The sequence below is a fragment of the Lygodium microphyllum genome, chromosome 1 (assembly GCF_053477565.2).
Source record: "Lygodium microphyllum isolate KBCC chromosome 1, Lygodium_microphyllum_v1.1.10, whole genome shotgun sequence".
In the NCBI taxonomy this organism is placed as follows: Eukaryota; Viridiplantae; Streptophyta; class Polypodiopsida; order Schizaeales; family Lygodiaceae; genus Lygodium; species Lygodium microphyllum.
Genome location: NC_141135.1, coordinates 20,143,397 through 20,158,625, shown reverse-complemented (window position 1 = coordinate 20,158,625; position 15,229 = coordinate 20,143,397). Strand labels below are relative to the sequence as shown.

General features: G+C 46.0%; 1 protein-coding gene across 1 annotated transcript; it reads left to right on the top strand.

The window, feature by feature from the left end:
- Positions 1-5,361: 5,361 nt before the first annotated feature.
- Positions 5,362-6,000, top strand: LOC148040894 (uncharacterized). The gene is made up of 2 exons (XM_087687217.1): positions 5,362-5,547; positions 5,635-6,000. The coding sequence occupies exons 1-2, from the start codon at positions 5,362-5,364 to the stop codon at positions 5,998-6,000; spliced, it is 552 nt and encodes a 183-aa protein (XP_087543343.1).
- Positions 6,001-15,229: the final 9,229 nt, after the last annotated feature.

Here is a 15,229-nt window from a genome sequence, read left to right as displayed (position 1 = left end):
TCCGACGTCATGGGTATGTTGTGAGTCACAACACTCGGATCTACCCCTCGTAGCTCTTCTAAGGACCAGGCAAATACGTCCATGTACTTTCGCAAGAGAGCGACAAGACTCAACTCTTCCTTACTAGTCAAGTCATCGGCAATGAACAATGGTCACGGTATCTCCCCTTCTAAGGCTAGGTTTACCTCCTTGACCTTGGCTGGTCCTTCGATTAGTTTGCTTGTTTGCCCTTGATGCTTGGCACATAGCAGAACCATTACCCTATCCCCTTTTTTGAATTTAGTGAATTTCTTAGGGAGGTCCTGCGGCTTTCGCTGCTCTTCTGATCGTGTCTCTTTGGGGTGATTTGCCCTATCCTGATGTGACCGTCTACGTCTCAGGTGGACGAGTAAGTCCCCCTTGGTGTGTCTGGTCATGGGCGGCCTAGGGATCTCTGGGTCGCTATCCGAAGTAACTTCCAATTTAGAGTCAAACCCTCCATCTTTGCTAGAAGAGGTGGTCTCCCCTGGTGGCAACAATTTGAATGGCGATTTGGTTCTAAGTATTGATGTCATTCCTGATTGGGCTAGGCCTGGTTGCTCCAGGTCTATGGCCCCCATACATTCCAACCACACACGATCACATTCCATGTGCATGACTCCTTGCTCCAGTCTAAGGGCCTGCCTTTTTTGTGGCTTGGCGTCTGCTCGTATCTGCTCAATTTCCCGTCCATCCGTGTTGTACTCTATGGTATCCACTTCACCCTCGCTCTCACCACTGAAGGATTGGCAGTCTTCATATTCATCGCAGGAATCTTTGTCATTCAACTGGCCATCGTCTCCTAGGGCTTGGAATGCCCTGTCTTGTTGGTCTGGAATCAGGGCCCAGTTATACATGAGGTTCAGCTCATGCACTCTGGTCCATTGCCACTTAGGATTCTCTAAGAAATCCTGGAGCAGTTTGAAGTTGGCAGCTGGGTTACCCGCTAGTCTGCTAGATATTCGAGTACCCCCTGGAGTTCCCTTTTGTTGGATGGTACTTGGAAGGTGACATGCTTAGGCCTTTCATGGAGGCTTGCTGCCATCATGTAGACGGGTGTAGAGAGTGCTTCGTGTGTCTTGCCAATTGTCTTGATGGCCTGCTCATACACCTCATGGTCTGAGAATGGCAGGTCAATTGTAGCGAGAATGTGCATCCAATCCTGCTCATCCTCTAGGCATGGGATATACTTAGTCAAGGACCCATAGGGTTCCCTGACCTGAGTGTTCCCTTTGAGCATAGCAGAGATGGCGTCTAGGTCGACTGGTGAGGTCTTCCAAGTATCCATCTCTATTCTTACGACGTCAGTTCTACTGCCAAGGAAGATCAGGCTGTTACCCCAATCTTCGATGACTCTAGCATTGCACATCCAGGGTCGGCCCAATAGGATATCATAGTCCACTCCCTTCATGACTATAAAGTCGACAGAGAACTGGAAACCTGCGATCTTTACTGGCCAATTCTTCAAGACCCCGAATGGCTTCACTCTCATACCGTTTGCTAGCATGACATTAAACCGAGCAGCTTCAACAGGCGGGTTTCCCCAAGTCTGCAGCACTGCATGGCTAAGCACACTAATCCCGGTTCCCGTGTCTACAATTCCCTTCCTTGTTGTGTCACCCAGGGCTAGGACCGGCAGGACTACGTGCATCTCAGAGCCCTCCCAAAAGGCGTTGATGTGCAAGGCTTTAGGTACGGAGTGTAGCGTCAAACTTGGCAATTGTGTTTCCGCATCCTGGTCTTGAGGGTCTGCCGTGGCTTGCTCTTGCGATCCCTCAACCCACTGCTTAAGGTCTTGCCATAGGGCAGGGTGCTGCTTAAGCAGGTCCCCCAGGCTAAGTGTTACAGGCATGGTCACTAACGTGGTCCAGACACTTGTCCTTCTCTTAGCCTAGACTGTCCTGGCCACTGGCCGCGGCTGTTCTGCGGTTCTATTGCGTCTAGACATGGTCTCAGCGGCACTGCTGATGGCACAGTGGCTTCGGCCGTTTGAGGTGGCAACATTGGCGCGCTCATGCTGGAGAGATCATCGATCTCGTCCTCTATGATGGGTTCAGCATCCTTGAGATGCTGCTGAGCCTCCCTCACCCATTCCTTCACCTTTTCTATGGCCTCTAGTTGCTGCTTTGGATGCGGATATTCCCCTATCTTAGCGCTTCCCTTTTGGGTTGTTTTAGGGGCTGAAGTCTCTGCCTCTACGTCTGAGACTTTCTTTCCATTAGGTAGGGTCGTAGCACCATCGGTCTTTAATGCGACCTTAGCTTCCGATCTCTTCTTTCTTTGCCTATGGCTTTTCTTTCCTACTGAGGTTGCATCAAGATTGCTAGGTCCTAGCAGAGAGATGCCGGCCTGCTTCGTTTGGGCTTGGATCATAACTCACAAGGGAATAGGTGTGGCCTCCCCATCGGGGTTTTCAACACAAACAGCCCCAATGGGACGGGTGACAAATTAGATAAACCGGAGGATGACTTCCGCTTTGGGCAGTCTATGAAAAGATGGGTGATTCACTACAAGGGATTGGGCTCATACCCGCGCTCCTAGCCGCACAAAATGACTTGGGAAAAAAAGTGTCGGGCCCGTGTAATAGCGCGTGTATCATCACGGCCAGAGACATGCGTGTAAAAGCGCGTGTACAGTGACAGCCAGTCGCGCAAATACACGACCCCATACACGCGTTCTGGACAGTTTTGCTGCGAATTTACACGCGAATCTAACAGACTATCCGTGTAAATATACGCGATTTTGACAGATGACACGCGCTTATACACGCGATCACAGAGGGAAAAAAAAAATCCAGAGAGTGCTTTTGGGTGGCTGGATGCTGTTCCAGCATCCAGGCACCCAAAGGCACTCTCTGGATTTTTTTTTTGGTGCATTGCACCACAAAAAAAGAGCGATTTAGATTTCAAGACACGAGACTCACTCTCTATGAATACACGATTCAATATTACTATCTAAAACTTAATACACGACTCAAGACTCACGATTCAATACATTGTCAATACATGATACATTTGTGTACAAGGGAGTCCATATGTCAAAATAGCCCATGGCTTTAATTAGGAACAAATATATACAAAGTCAAATAGGGAGCTAGGTGCAAAAAATCCCATGTTTTCAGTTACAAATTTTTTTTGTACAACCACATCCTACAGTATTCTGAAAGCTAATCAGAGGATGATGAGGACCCTGTGCTCTCTCCATGATCAGAGGAGCTCGCATCGGTATATTCCGATAAGTGGTGCTCGCCTCCACCAGGAGCAGTGGCACGAACATCAGCAGTGGCGGCTGGATCATCAGGGGCAGGAGCATCAGCAGCTTGTGCCTGTTCAAGAAATATACCGTATGTAAGTATACATATATATGCAATTAAATAAACCGAAATCATTCATTTAGAGTTTTCAAGTACCTGTCGACCGTATGGTCTCATGGCCGCGTCAAACTGCGCATCCGTAATACGTCCCTCGTTTCTGAAGATGGCCCACGTGTCACGTCTGCTATTGCGGCGAGCATACCCAGTCTCGTGGGCTGTGGGCCTCCTCCCCATAACCCGTCGCTGTAACATAATCAAGATAGTTTGTAAGATCAAAACAATCATAGAATCAATGAATTTGGCAAACAATCAAATAAAGAGGCAAGTTACTTACGAACTCTGCCTCCCACGACTCGACGCCGCCAGATCCGAAATGCGACGATCCAATGGTCTCCATCTGGATCCGTCGTGCCTCCACATGCTGCCTGCTCTTCACGCCTCCCTCTACGCGCTTCTTTGCCTCCTTCCACTCGCGTTTGTGGGCAGTGGCAGGTTTCTCACAAGGATAGCCACCCGCAGCTACATTCACCCCATCATCGTACGCGAGTTTCTTAAGGTGAGATCTTTTATTACTTAAGATCTCCCTTATTCGCGTCCTTCCCCATACATCCGAGAATGTCGCTCGTGGGGGATTGGGGTACCGACTATGTACACTATCTAGGACCTCCCTAACTAACCGGCTCTCCTGATCTTTAAATTTTACAAAACAGTTTCTATACATGTTTGAAACTACCCCCCGCATATACTCCATCACCTCTTTCCCTCTCGCATCCATGACTACCCCGCCCCTATCCGTAACATCGTAGAAAATCTCTCCCTCCACCTCTCTCGCCTCCTCCGACTCCTCACTGTCTCCTCGTACATGCCTCCCTCCATGCCCTCTCTCACCGCGTGCCCTACTACCCCCCCCACCAAAGCACCCGCCGCATAATCCTCCACTCCCGCTCTCCCTACTGCGGCGTCGGCTCTCATCTGTACTGCGGGAGTAGCCATGACTAGGGGTGGCTGCACGTGACTGTGACTGTGAGGGAGCACGTGATGGTGGCCGTGAGCCCTCACGTGACGGTACAGAGGAGGGTGTGCGTGAGTGTGTCCGTGCAGGGGTGTGTCTCCTCGGTGAGCGTGTATGCGCAGGGGTACGTCTCACCGGACTCGCAGGCGTAGACGGCAGTGGAGAGGCTTGTGTACTTGGGGGCGCGGTGTGACCTGGGAGTCTAGGAGGAGGATGGGCATACATATACTCTGTCAGCTCCACTGGATTAGGATGGCGCCCAAAATGGTTTATCATCTCCATCATCCAAGTGGCGTATGCCAACGGATCGGAGGAAGAGCCTGGATCCATGAAGAATCTGCGAAGCGTCGAAATTCCGCCTCAATGAACCAAGCAAAACATGCATATAAAAAATAAACATATCTCCTACAATATATCTCCTACAATATATAACCTACAACATATATCTACCATTCTAGAAAATAAACATATCTCTTACAATATCTCTTACAATTCTATCCTCTGTCGCTTTCAAGTACACATAGCACGGGTGGAAAGAAAGAAAGCGACAGATTTGCCAAAACAAACAAACGACAACCAACCTCTTTGAAAAGTCTTTGAAAAGTGAGTTCGTTGATTCTTGCTTCTCTCTCCCTTTCTATGTTGTCTGCACCCTTTGCTTCTTTTGGGTAGTCCAAGAGGGAGAAGGCTGGTTGGAAGAGGCAGGTTCGGTTTTAAAAGAAGGGCTTTTGAAAGAAAGAAAGCGGGCGCAGAAAGAAGAAGTGTTTTGAAAGAGGGCGCGCTTTTAAAAGAAAGAAAGCGATGCGCGCGGCAGGTAAACGCGAAAAGCACGCGTGTAAAAGCGCGTGTAAAAGCGCAGCAGAACACATTGTAGACGCGCCTGTACACGCGACACAGAGACTGTTTATACTTTTTTTAAAAACTGATTATTCTTGTGTATCCATTGTTTTGTGCATAGGATGTGTATGATTTCACTAAAAACTGATCCTACTTCTGTATTGGTTATTTTGGACATAGCATGTCATCATCCTCTTCAAGCAGTTCTGGTGAGGATGAGACAATGCGTCATCGTGATCGCGACGTGTGGCTGGCACAAAGGATCAAGTGTACGTGTAATCGATGTCAAGGGTGCATTGTACGAGCGCGTCGAATTACATTGAATCACATCTCGATGTATGGAGAATGGATTCAAACAGGTTTAGATGTGAGAAGATGTGAATTGAAAGTATTAAAATAACTCATGGTGTGCAAATTAATGGAGCGCGTTGTAATATATATACTGTGATTGAAGCAGGATGCAGTACCACACCCTAACATGGTGCCATACGCACGGCGAGAGCATGCAAAGCGTCGACGAGATGATGCTGGAGCTTCAGGATCTCTTGTCGGAGATGAGTGGGAAAGGGATGACAATAGCCCTGCACCCCACGAAGTTGTGGAAGAGGAAGTGTTTGATGACATGGTACGGAATCTTTTTAGGGATGATCGCAAAGGTGTGGACGACAATGATATGGAACAAGAGCATCTCTACAACGCTTCATCGACACCGGTTTTTGAAGGGTGCACATTCTCTATTTTACGTGCTTCACTTGAACTGCTCAATATACAAACAGTTTATGGATGGAGCAATGCAAGTCTTGACGCATTATTGAAGTAAGCATTGTAACTTGCAAATTTGAGTTAGTGGTTTTTGGTTTACAGTATAGGGTTTAGGGTTATGGGCTAATTGATGATATTGGATGCAGGCTATTATCAAACATGCTTCCAAAGGGGAATAGACTACCCACCTCAAGAGACAAAGCGAGGCGCTATGTGACATCTCTTGGAGGATTGGATTATGATCGCATACATGCATGCATCAATGATTGCATTCTCTTTCGTGGGACGCATAAGGAGGCTCGACAGTGTCCCACTTGTGGTGAAGCAAGGTATAGAACAGATGTGAAGAGTTTTGATGTACCTCGTAAAGTCTTGCGACACTTTCCTATAATTCCTCGCATCAAACACATGTTCAAGTGCAAATCCATAGCAGAGCTCATGTCATGGCATTCCTCGCATCGATCAGATGATGGCATGTGGAGAATTCCTGCAGACACTCCTGCTTGGAAGCATATTGAAGATGAGTGGCCCAGCTTTAAAACAGAGCCCAGAAACTTGAGACTTGGCCTAGGTATGGATGGAGTGAATCCGTTTGGTTTCAAGAGCACCGCATACAGCGTGTGGCCGGTTGTGTTGGTGAATTACAACCTTCCACCATCAATGGCGATCAAGAAGGGACATCTTATGTTATCCCTTCTGATTCCAGGGAAACATAAAGTCAAGCATATGGATGTTTATCTTGAACCGTTGATTGATGAGTTGGAGGAACTATGGAGAGGTGTTGCGGTAGTGGACATTAGTAGGCCTCCCTCCTCTCGACACTTCGACTTAAAAGCAGTGTTGATGTGGACAATGCATGACTTTCCAGGATACAGCGATTGTTCTGGTAAGAATTCTAACTACCTCCCGACTCTAATACTACTAGCTATATCAATTATAACTATTGACTTTATTATTCTAACTTTTTTTTTATTTTAACAGGTTTGAGGACATCGGGTAAACATGCATGTCCTATATGTGGCCCTTCATTGGTACATGAGTATGCTGATGGTTTGTGTAAGACCATATTCGATAATCATCATCGATTTCTCCCATCAGATCACCCTAAATATGCTCCTAGTAAGAGGAACATTCATCCACAGACACTTCGTGCAAAAGATTGGAAGCGTATTTGGGAGTCTTCAAATGTTCTTCCTCCAGATGGCATGAACAGGTACATCTCCATTGTTTCCAATCTTGTTTTGTGTAGTCTCTAAAGTTGGAATAAAGATGACAGTCTGCAATCCCTTGTGTAGGTACTCCATTTTTTTCCGGCTACCATATTGGACCCATCTCAAGATCAACCATCTTCTTGATCCCATGCACATCTTCAAGAATGTGGGATCTAGTATTTGGGAACATGTTATTGGTAAAAGAGACAATGTTAGCGTACGGGAGGACTTGCAGGTCGCAGGACGTATGCGTCAAGCTTGGCCACGAGAGGAGGGTGGGCACGTTCGTCTTCCGCCTGCTCCCTGGATTATATCAAAGAAGGAGGAGAAGCAGGTAAAGCAAGCCATCACCACTTTGCGTACTCCCACTGGATGCATGAGATCGTTGAAGGGAGCGTTTACAACCACTAAGAAAAGAGGGGTTGAGCAACTACATGGGTTGAAGTCCCACGATTGGCACAAGATGCTCCAAGTAAGTGTTTTCCAATTATTGTAGGTTGAAATTAAATTTTGTAATGCCCTAATTCAAATATACATGTGCTCTTATGTGCGCAGTTCATACTACCTACTAGCATCGACCATTGTGCAGACAGGAGTTTGAAAAGATGTATTTATAAGATGGGCGAGCTTGTGAGGTATGTAAATCCCATGTAAGATCACCCTTCATTATACCTTGCAAAATGAATGTGCATGAGGTATAACGTACTGTGCATTTATTTTTCAGATATGTTAGTTCCAAAGCAATTGATCCAGCCACATTGGATGATGCGCGTGTTATGGCAGTGGAGGTGATTTGTATGGTAGAGGAGACTTTTCCGCGAACCATTCTCACAAGTCAACTACATCTCATTGTGCATTTAGTGGATGAAATTGCTTTATGTGGCACTGTGCATGCCCGTTGGATGTTCTTCCTAGAGCGCTTCATGAAGACCTTAAAAGACTTTGTGAGGCAAAGTGCAAGGCCCGAAGGAAGCATGGCTGAGGGTTGGTTGATACAAGAGTCTCTTGTATATATATCAGAATTTCTTGATCAGGTGGATAGCTCTTTGCCGCGACTATGGAGCAATGAAGAGGACTTGAGGATGACGTCTATTGTGCCTCAAGGAAAAGGACAGAGCAAAGTAATTGAGAGAACATTGATTGATGATCTTAATTTCACTTGCATCCTTAATAGTGATGTGATGAGCAGATGGGTTACAAGATACGAGGATGCAAAGACAAAAAGGCAAGCAGACAGAGCTCTCTTTCGGAGGCAACATGGCTCTCGTAAGGCGTACCCTAAGCATCTAGCAACACTTCCGAATGATATTCATGTTGATTGGTTGCATGAGGAAATGGAGAGAGCAGAGAGAGATGAGGGGCTGCATATCACGGCGGAAGAATGGGAGTATGCACGAGGATGCATGTTAAAGGTACATAGAACAAATGTAAATTTGCATTCTTTGTAAGTGATTGGCTTTTCATATTTATTCACATTAATTGCTTACATAGATATTGCTTATATTTTGGTCCAGTGCACTATGTTCAATGCTATATGGTGTGAAGGCAAGCATTTTCGAACACAAAGAATAGATGAAAAGAGGAATACACAAGATTGCGGTGTCATTAGTAGCTTTGAGGAAGCCAATGGAAAAATTGATGATTATTGTGGCACAATCCAAGACATATACAGACTTGACTTTCGCCACTTCTTTGTGTATGTTTTGGATGTCAAATGGCAAATGAACGTGGTGGAAAAAGGGCCTAACGCAACGATAAAACGCCATGCAAGTGGCTATGTAACTATTGACTCTACAAAGTTTTGGCAAACAAAGAAAGATAGGCTCGTATTGCCACAACAATGTGAGCAGGTATGCATTTTTTTACAAATGTGTTTCATGTACATATATATCTAAGCTCGCGCACCCCTTGACTTTTGATATGCTAATTAATTAATGAATTATGTGTATTTGAGCAGGTTATCTATCTGCCAATGGTGCATGACAGTAAATGGTGGTATGTCATCCCTATTGCACCACGTTCCAAAGTAATGTATAATACATTCACTGATATGGAGCATATGGAGGATGTGGCAAGCCGCAAAGAAGATGATGTCGAACATGCCAATGTAGATGATCATGATAATGAGGATGAGCGTGCCATTTCTCACGATCATGAGGATGACCCTTCCATTGAGGATGATGGTGATGATGATGAGAATGATCAAGGCATCGGTACCATTATCAATGGGCAAAATAGCGATAGTAGAATAAATTTAATCGTAGCCTTACAAATTGATCAAATGGATATTGATGTTGATCGTTTGGCAAGGATGGATCTTATTGAAGATGAGATCGAACCCTAACCAATCCATCACTGTATTGTTCCAAATTCATGACATTTCTATTGTATACTTTGTCTTTCAATAACCATATGAAGATATATTTTTCAATATATTACGTTGTTGTAAGTGCATGTAGTGGGATTTTGTAATGGTTTGTAAACACTGCAATGCACAATGACATTTTTAAAACTTAATGGTTTTCTGTTTTGAAAAGAAATGGATTTCTGTAGTTAGGCTCTGTGTCGCGTGTAACAGAGCGTGTATTATGACAGTTTTTACGCGCAAATACACGCGCCCTCACATGCAATTATACACGCGCTATTACATGCATGTATACACGCGCCCGATATTGCTGTAAGTATAAACGACCATACACGCGCCCGTAACTTTTCGCGTGTAATGGACGCGTGTATGGCGGCATTGTGTTGTAGTGATTCTGCACTCTGCCCACCTTTGTCAGCTTTGTCCCTATTTTGCTACTCTCTTTCGGTGCAGCGTGATGAGACATGACCGGGATGTCCGCAGATCCAACGAGTGATCGGATCCTGTGGCTGCCCTCCTAGGCCTCTACCCCGTCCTCGTCCTAACGCCATCACGGGCACTGGTTGATAATCCATGAGGACCATGTTGCCCTCGTCGTCATGCGAGACATAAGGGTATATGTAGGTCTCTTCGGTGGGTGGGTCACATAAGGACCAAGCGGTCTAGGAATGCCGGTAGGATTTATGTCCATTCTAGGGACAGGTAGTTTCATATCGTTAGGCGCAGGCAGGGCTAATGGGGCTCCCCTTCCGAAGAATGGCTGCAGCCTGTTAGCTGGATAAGGCTGGCCGTAGGGTTGCGAGTATGGAAGTCTTCGTGGCAGTCTGCAGTGTGCAGCATCATGGCCGAACCTACCGCAGTTAGCGCAAGGTCTTGACCTAGGGTCTTGACACTCTGCTGGCAAGTGGTTTCCACCACAATACATGCACTAGATGTGCAGGCGCATTGGTCGTCTCAACATGTCTTGTATTTTGGCTAATTCCATCTTGACCTCAGCCAAGCCTTAGTCTGTCTCGGTGGTCTTCCCCTTATCTTGGGATGATGGGTTTAACCGCTCACTAGAGGTTGATGTTCGTTCTAAGCTTCGCGGGTTAGTCTCTTCTAGAGTTGAGCTCCTAAAGATTTTCTCTTTCAGCTGGTCATCGACTCTGATGGCTTCCTCAAAAACTCTAGCCACCACGTCCTGCTGCAAGCTTGAATTGCCTGCCAATGCCTGATATAACTCCTCATCTCTAATTCCGCTGATGAATACAGTTGAAACTGCTCTGTCAGTCGGTCGCGCCTAAAGGGATTCTCTTAAAGAGACTTCTCACGTGGGTCACGTAGTCGCGGATGTCTTCCTTCTCCTTCTGTTTGACATTCATCAAGCGTACTAGCAGGTTGTCGGAGTATCCGGGCTCGGCAAACCTCTTGACAAAGAGATCCTTGAGATTATTGAAGTTGGCTCGTTCCGCGGCATCCAGGCTTGTATACCACGTCCTACCCTTATCACTTAATCAAAGTCCGAATGCTTGCGAATGTTGAGTCTGGTCGTTGAGGCCGTTGGCTTCGCAGACTTTCTCAAACTGCTCAACGAAGCTGTACGGATCGTCATGCGGTTGGTACTTGTCGAGTTGCTTGGCAACAATCGGTATTTTGGCCTGGCTCTTTGAGCCCTGGTTTGCCCCTAATCGTGCAAGCAGAGACGTCGCTAGTGTAGTGGAACTGTGCTCTCCCTCTAGTGCTCTCTCATGGTCTGTTCGGTTCCGGCCAGCCAAGTTCAGCACTCGCTACACCTCATGCAGCTCCATGCTTTGCCTTTGGCTCCTAGCTTGTTGATCCCTACTATACTCAGCTATGCCTTGCAATGCCTTACAAGCTAGCCTTCTCTCCTCCTCTAGGTCTGCAATGATTGCATCTGCCGTCCTGCCACAGTGCTCATAGCGGGCGTGTGCATCGTAACTGCTCACCATCTGCTGTATAGCATCTAGGAATACACTCACATCGAGCTCCTCGGTAGACCGATGGTCTGAGCTTTCTTCCATCATGGTCAAATTCTTGCGCCTCGCTACGCTCTCGATCAGGTTGACTAGTTGTGGACAGATCCTTGTCGTTGGCGCTCCTTGCTTGGTTCTACCCTGTGCTTCGCGTGTTTTTCTACGTCTTGGGTCCTCTCTTATTGGTGGGTTTTTTGAGCGATTTATCTGAGTGAGTTCCTTTAATTACTGAATACAATTATCAACTTATGGTCACTCATGAGTGTGTTGTTCCTCGTGCACTTCGGCGTCTTACTCACTCTCGCTCGTTTCGGGCCTGATAGGCTTTGTAACTCGAGTCCTAGCCATTCTAGTGGGTTCTAGGGTCTACGCTGCTTCTCGTTGTTCACTAGGGGGTAGGTCATTGGGGAATGCTCCAGTGTGTCCCTTGGTCTTGACTCCTACGTCGGAAACTTCCTACAAGGCGTTTGCCATGTCGTCCTGGAGCGGGTTCCGGTTCCAGTCGCTCGTGGGGGTCAAGTTTTGATATTTTCCCCTTTTTTTTGTTCGACTCTGGGAATTGGACGTCCGATTTACCAGTGGTCCGATTTACCAGTGGTCTGATTTTGGGAATCAGACCAGGTGTGTCAGAGTTGAGTGGTAGTCTCAGAGTCTAAGTGTCCAATTTCTAAAATCGGACGGGCTAGTGTTCACTGAATCAGACAAGGGTGGTCCGATTCGTCCGAATGGTTCGATCGGACAGGGTGGTCGGATTTCTAAAATCGGACAGGCTAGTCCAAGTGTCCGATTCTGGTGGTCCGATAATGGGCGGGTCCGATTCTGGGACTCGGATCGGGTAGGTGGTCCAATTGCTGACGTATCCTAATTCGTCCGATCGGACAGGGTGGGTCCGAGTCCGAGCGTCCGAATCGGACGGAGTGGTCCGATCGGACGGGCTATCCGAATGTCCGATCGGACGGTTGTCCGAGTGTCCGATTTTGGGAATTGGACACTAAGTCGGGCGTCCGATTCCGCCGGCCCGACGAACTTGCGAGCACGGATTCGCCCAAAGATCTCCAGATATCTATTATTATTGACCACGAAATTCACTAGTAATGGGGTCGGAGTGGTGAGGGAGAGATCTGTGTACCTGGGGATCGCCGAATGCAATGTCACTCCGTGCCCTGGTGGATTGAATGGTCGCCCAAGCTTGCTCTCTCTCTCTCTCTCTCTCAGCTGGTTGCAAATGAGGATTCTCTTGTCCTTCCAGAACTTATACCCTGCTGGTCATTCCCTGAACACTACAGATCACTCTCCCAGCGTTTCCTACACATTTACATGCGCATTTCCTCCATTTTTTCCCTGTTTTCCCCGATTTTCTCCCTGTTTCACAGCAGCAACCCTCTGCCTCTCGAGTGTGATTTCCTACTGTTAACCTACCCTAAACACAACATAAATCGAAAGCAAAACACTGAACTAATTTCTCCATGTTTTCCAATCGTCAAACAACCACAATATCCCAAAATACTTACCTATTCTGAAGATCGAAAACACCCAACTTCCTACCTATCTCAAGCTCCATTTTAGGGATGAATACCCTACTTTGATGTGCTCGATATGAGGTGCGCAAGTGCTCAAGCTTGAATCCGTTGGTCCCGGCAACGGAACCAAAATGTGGGAGCCTTCGCTCAACCGCAAGACCCATGGACCGCTTATTGTTCAAGCGTTCCAAGTGAGCTCGAATGGCTATCTCTCACCTGACCGACGCGCCATCGATCCTGCAAGTGTTGTGAGCTTACCTTGATGCCCGATCGAGTACCCTCCTCTCTCTTGCACTACGGTAGCTCCACGATCCTTGATGCTAGCTCAAGCATCCTCAAGCCTCCTCCATCTCCAAGCTCCATCCTCCATAGCCGCACGTGCAAGAGAAGAAGAGAGAAGAGAAGAGAAGAAGAGGAGAGGAGATGGTGAAGAGCTTCACCCTCTTGATCCCTCACTCTCACACACACTCACTCCCTCACACTCTCACACTCCCTCTCTCAAGAGCACACACAAGCAAGGAGGGGAGAAGAAGAGAGGAAGAAGAAGACTCTTTTTGCCACACACCAAAAGAATGAGCTCCTCATTCTCTTTTTTCAACTTTATATACAAAGCCCTAAATCCTTTTTGGGCGGTCATTCCTCTTTTACATGGCCAGCCGTAGCCTAGGCCCTTTTTCCCATTTCCCACCATTCTAATTTATCCTATTTCCAATGAATGCCTACACTTTGCACAAGAGCGAGCCTGGCATTCTTTTACATAGATTCGAGGGTGCTTCCGCATTTTAATGGTGCGCCTTTTTCCTCTTTCGTTGCCTTGGCCCGACACCGACGCTTCTTGCGGGTCGTGTCCAATCATTTGAATTTTTTAGGGATTGGTTGCCGGTCAAGGCGTCTTTTTCTATTTTTATATTTTTTTGCTTTTATCCTACGCCTTTTTGCTATTTTCTATTCTTTCCATTTTTCGCTCCTTTGTGCTACGGAACCACGGTCGAAAACACGATAACACATTGTTTCTTGCTGGACCAAGAAACCAAACATCCATTTACAAAGAAACAATCCCCACTTGTAGATCTCATGGATAAATGTGAACTTACCCAATTAGCATCTGTATATCCAATAAGGTCAAGAGAAGTTGAAGAAGATAAAGAAGAATCCTCTCGACAATGATAAATAAGACCAAATTCCTTAGTACCCTTGAGGTACTTAAGAATATGTTTTGCAGCACTCCAATGAATAGTGGAAGGGGAAGAAAGATACTATCCCAAAAAGTTAGCTGCAAATAAAATATCTGGTCTTGTGTTTAAACCAATAAATTGAAGACAACCAACAAGATTAGCAAAAGGTTGATGAATGGCTGATTCTTCATTACGTGTTGTAGATGTACCCTTGGTAGAGCTCGAAAGAATGGGAGTATTGACAGAGTGCGCATTTGTCAACCTGAACTTCTTAACAATATCATTAATAAACTTTGTCTGGGAAAGAAGAAGAATGCCTTGTTGACGGTGCCGTTGAACTTGAATACCCAAACAAGAATGTATCTCACCAAGATCCACCATTTCAAATGTAGTCGATAAAAGCTTCTTCATAGCATCCAAGAAAGCAATATTATTTGACACAAGAATAGTATCATCAACATATAGAGCAAGAATAATAAAACATTTGTCCTCCCTTTTGATGTAAATATTTGGGTCAGCAAAACATGCAACAAAACCTTTAGATGTGAGGAACTGATCAATCTTAATATACCAAGCACGAGAGGCTTGCTTCAATCCATATAATGCATGATGAAGCTGGCATACAAGATGCTCCTTTCCTGCAATCATAAAACCTTCAAGTTGCTCCATATAGATTTCTTCTTCAAGATCTCCATTGAGAAAAGCCATTTTAACATCCATTTGGTGAATTTCTAGATCAAATAGTGTTGCAAAATCCAAAATCATACGAACAGTTGTGGAGTGCACAATGGGAGAATTTAATGTTTCTTGATAATCTACTCCTGCAATCTGCGAGTAACCTTTTGCAACAAGTCGTGCTTTGCATAGCTTGTTGCCATTGATCCCTTTGAGACGAATTAATAGCTTCCATATACGATATTGGATCCTCTTGGACAAACATAACATCATCAAAGACATCATATTCAATAGAATAGAATCCATGCTCTATCTCAATAGGAAAATCGACATATATCTCTATTTTTTCATCAATCTTCTTTGGA

Coding starts and splice junctions, on each gene's coding strand:
- LOC148040894 (XM_087687217.1), top strand. CDS start 5,362: ATGTCATCATCCTCTTCAAGCAGTTCTGGTGAGGATGAGACAATGCGT. Junction 5,548..5,634: donor GGATTCAAACAGGTTTAGAT/GTGAGAAGATGT, acceptor CTGTGATTGAAG/CAGGATGCAGTACCACACCC.